The sequence below is a fragment of the Austrofundulus limnaeus genome, unplaced genomic scaffold (assembly GCF_001266775.1).
Source record: "Austrofundulus limnaeus strain Quisiro unplaced genomic scaffold, Austrofundulus_limnaeus-1.0 Scaffold2582, whole genome shotgun sequence".
Taxonomy (NCBI): Eukaryota; Metazoa; Chordata; class Actinopteri; order Cyprinodontiformes; family Rivulidae; genus Austrofundulus; species Austrofundulus limnaeus.
Window position 1 is genome coordinate 27,135 of NW_013954984.1, and position 788 is coordinate 27,922.

The window sequence follows — 788 nt, forward strand, 5'->3', positions numbered from 1 at the left end:
GAGCTAAAGAGAGTGTGTGTGTGTGTGTGTGTGTGTGTGTGTGTGTGTGTGTGTGTGTGTGTGTGTGTGTGTGTGCACGCTCTCACCCAACAAAGCCTACGTCTGCAATCAGTTTTAGGTCCAGCCTGATGTGTCGAGCTTTGCTTTTTTTAGGAAAGAAGTTAGAGTGCACCATGCCACCAGATCCTCCTTTAGCCACCCTGACACGATCTCCTCGAACATTCAGCTCACCTTGTTCAGGAAACACGTGTTTACACTGAAGTCACACTTTGATAACACTAATAATTAAAGAAGGTTTTCAACATACGAATTACAGTGCCGTCATCTTCAGTAACAATGATTCCAACAGGAGCCGGGATCTCTACGTCTTTTCCTTTCGCTCCCGTCAAAGCTTTGACACTGCAAACAAAATTCAAATATTTCTGACCAAAACCAACAAATAAAACATTTTTCTGACAAGTGCAACCAGTAAATGAGCAGTGAGACGTGAACTCAAAGCACCGACCTGCTGTTTTGTCCTGTTCCACCTATGAAACGTCTGGTGGGATAGGAGTCCTTGAGTTTCTTTAACGAGGTGTTTTCTGTGGCCACCACCCAGACGTCTCCCCCGTCCCCTCCTCTCCCTCCGATACGAGGGAAACCCATCCCACCGGTGCCTCCGTGGACATACAGACGCACATTATCTATAAAGGCTCTGTACTGTAGAGAGGTGTGGGAGTCATCTGTCTGGAGACTGATTATTATCAGTATTCATACATGTGACCCATCATATCAGAGGATTAAGTCCA

General features: G+C 45.9%; 1 protein-coding gene across 1 annotated transcript in view; it reads right to left on the reverse strand.

The window, feature by feature from the left end:
- The window catches only part of gtpbp10 (GTP-binding protein 10 (putative)), a gene marked incomplete at its 5' end in the record, with an annotated part of 11,380 nt that extends 10,681 nt beyond the window's left edge, over positions 1-699 (reverse strand). The window contains 3 exon segments of the mRNA XM_013999948.1: positions 87-231; positions 308-399; positions 506-699. Coding sequence (XP_013855402.1) covers positions 87-231; positions 308-399; positions 506-699 — 431 coding nt within the window.
- Positions 700-788: the final 89 nt, after the last annotated feature.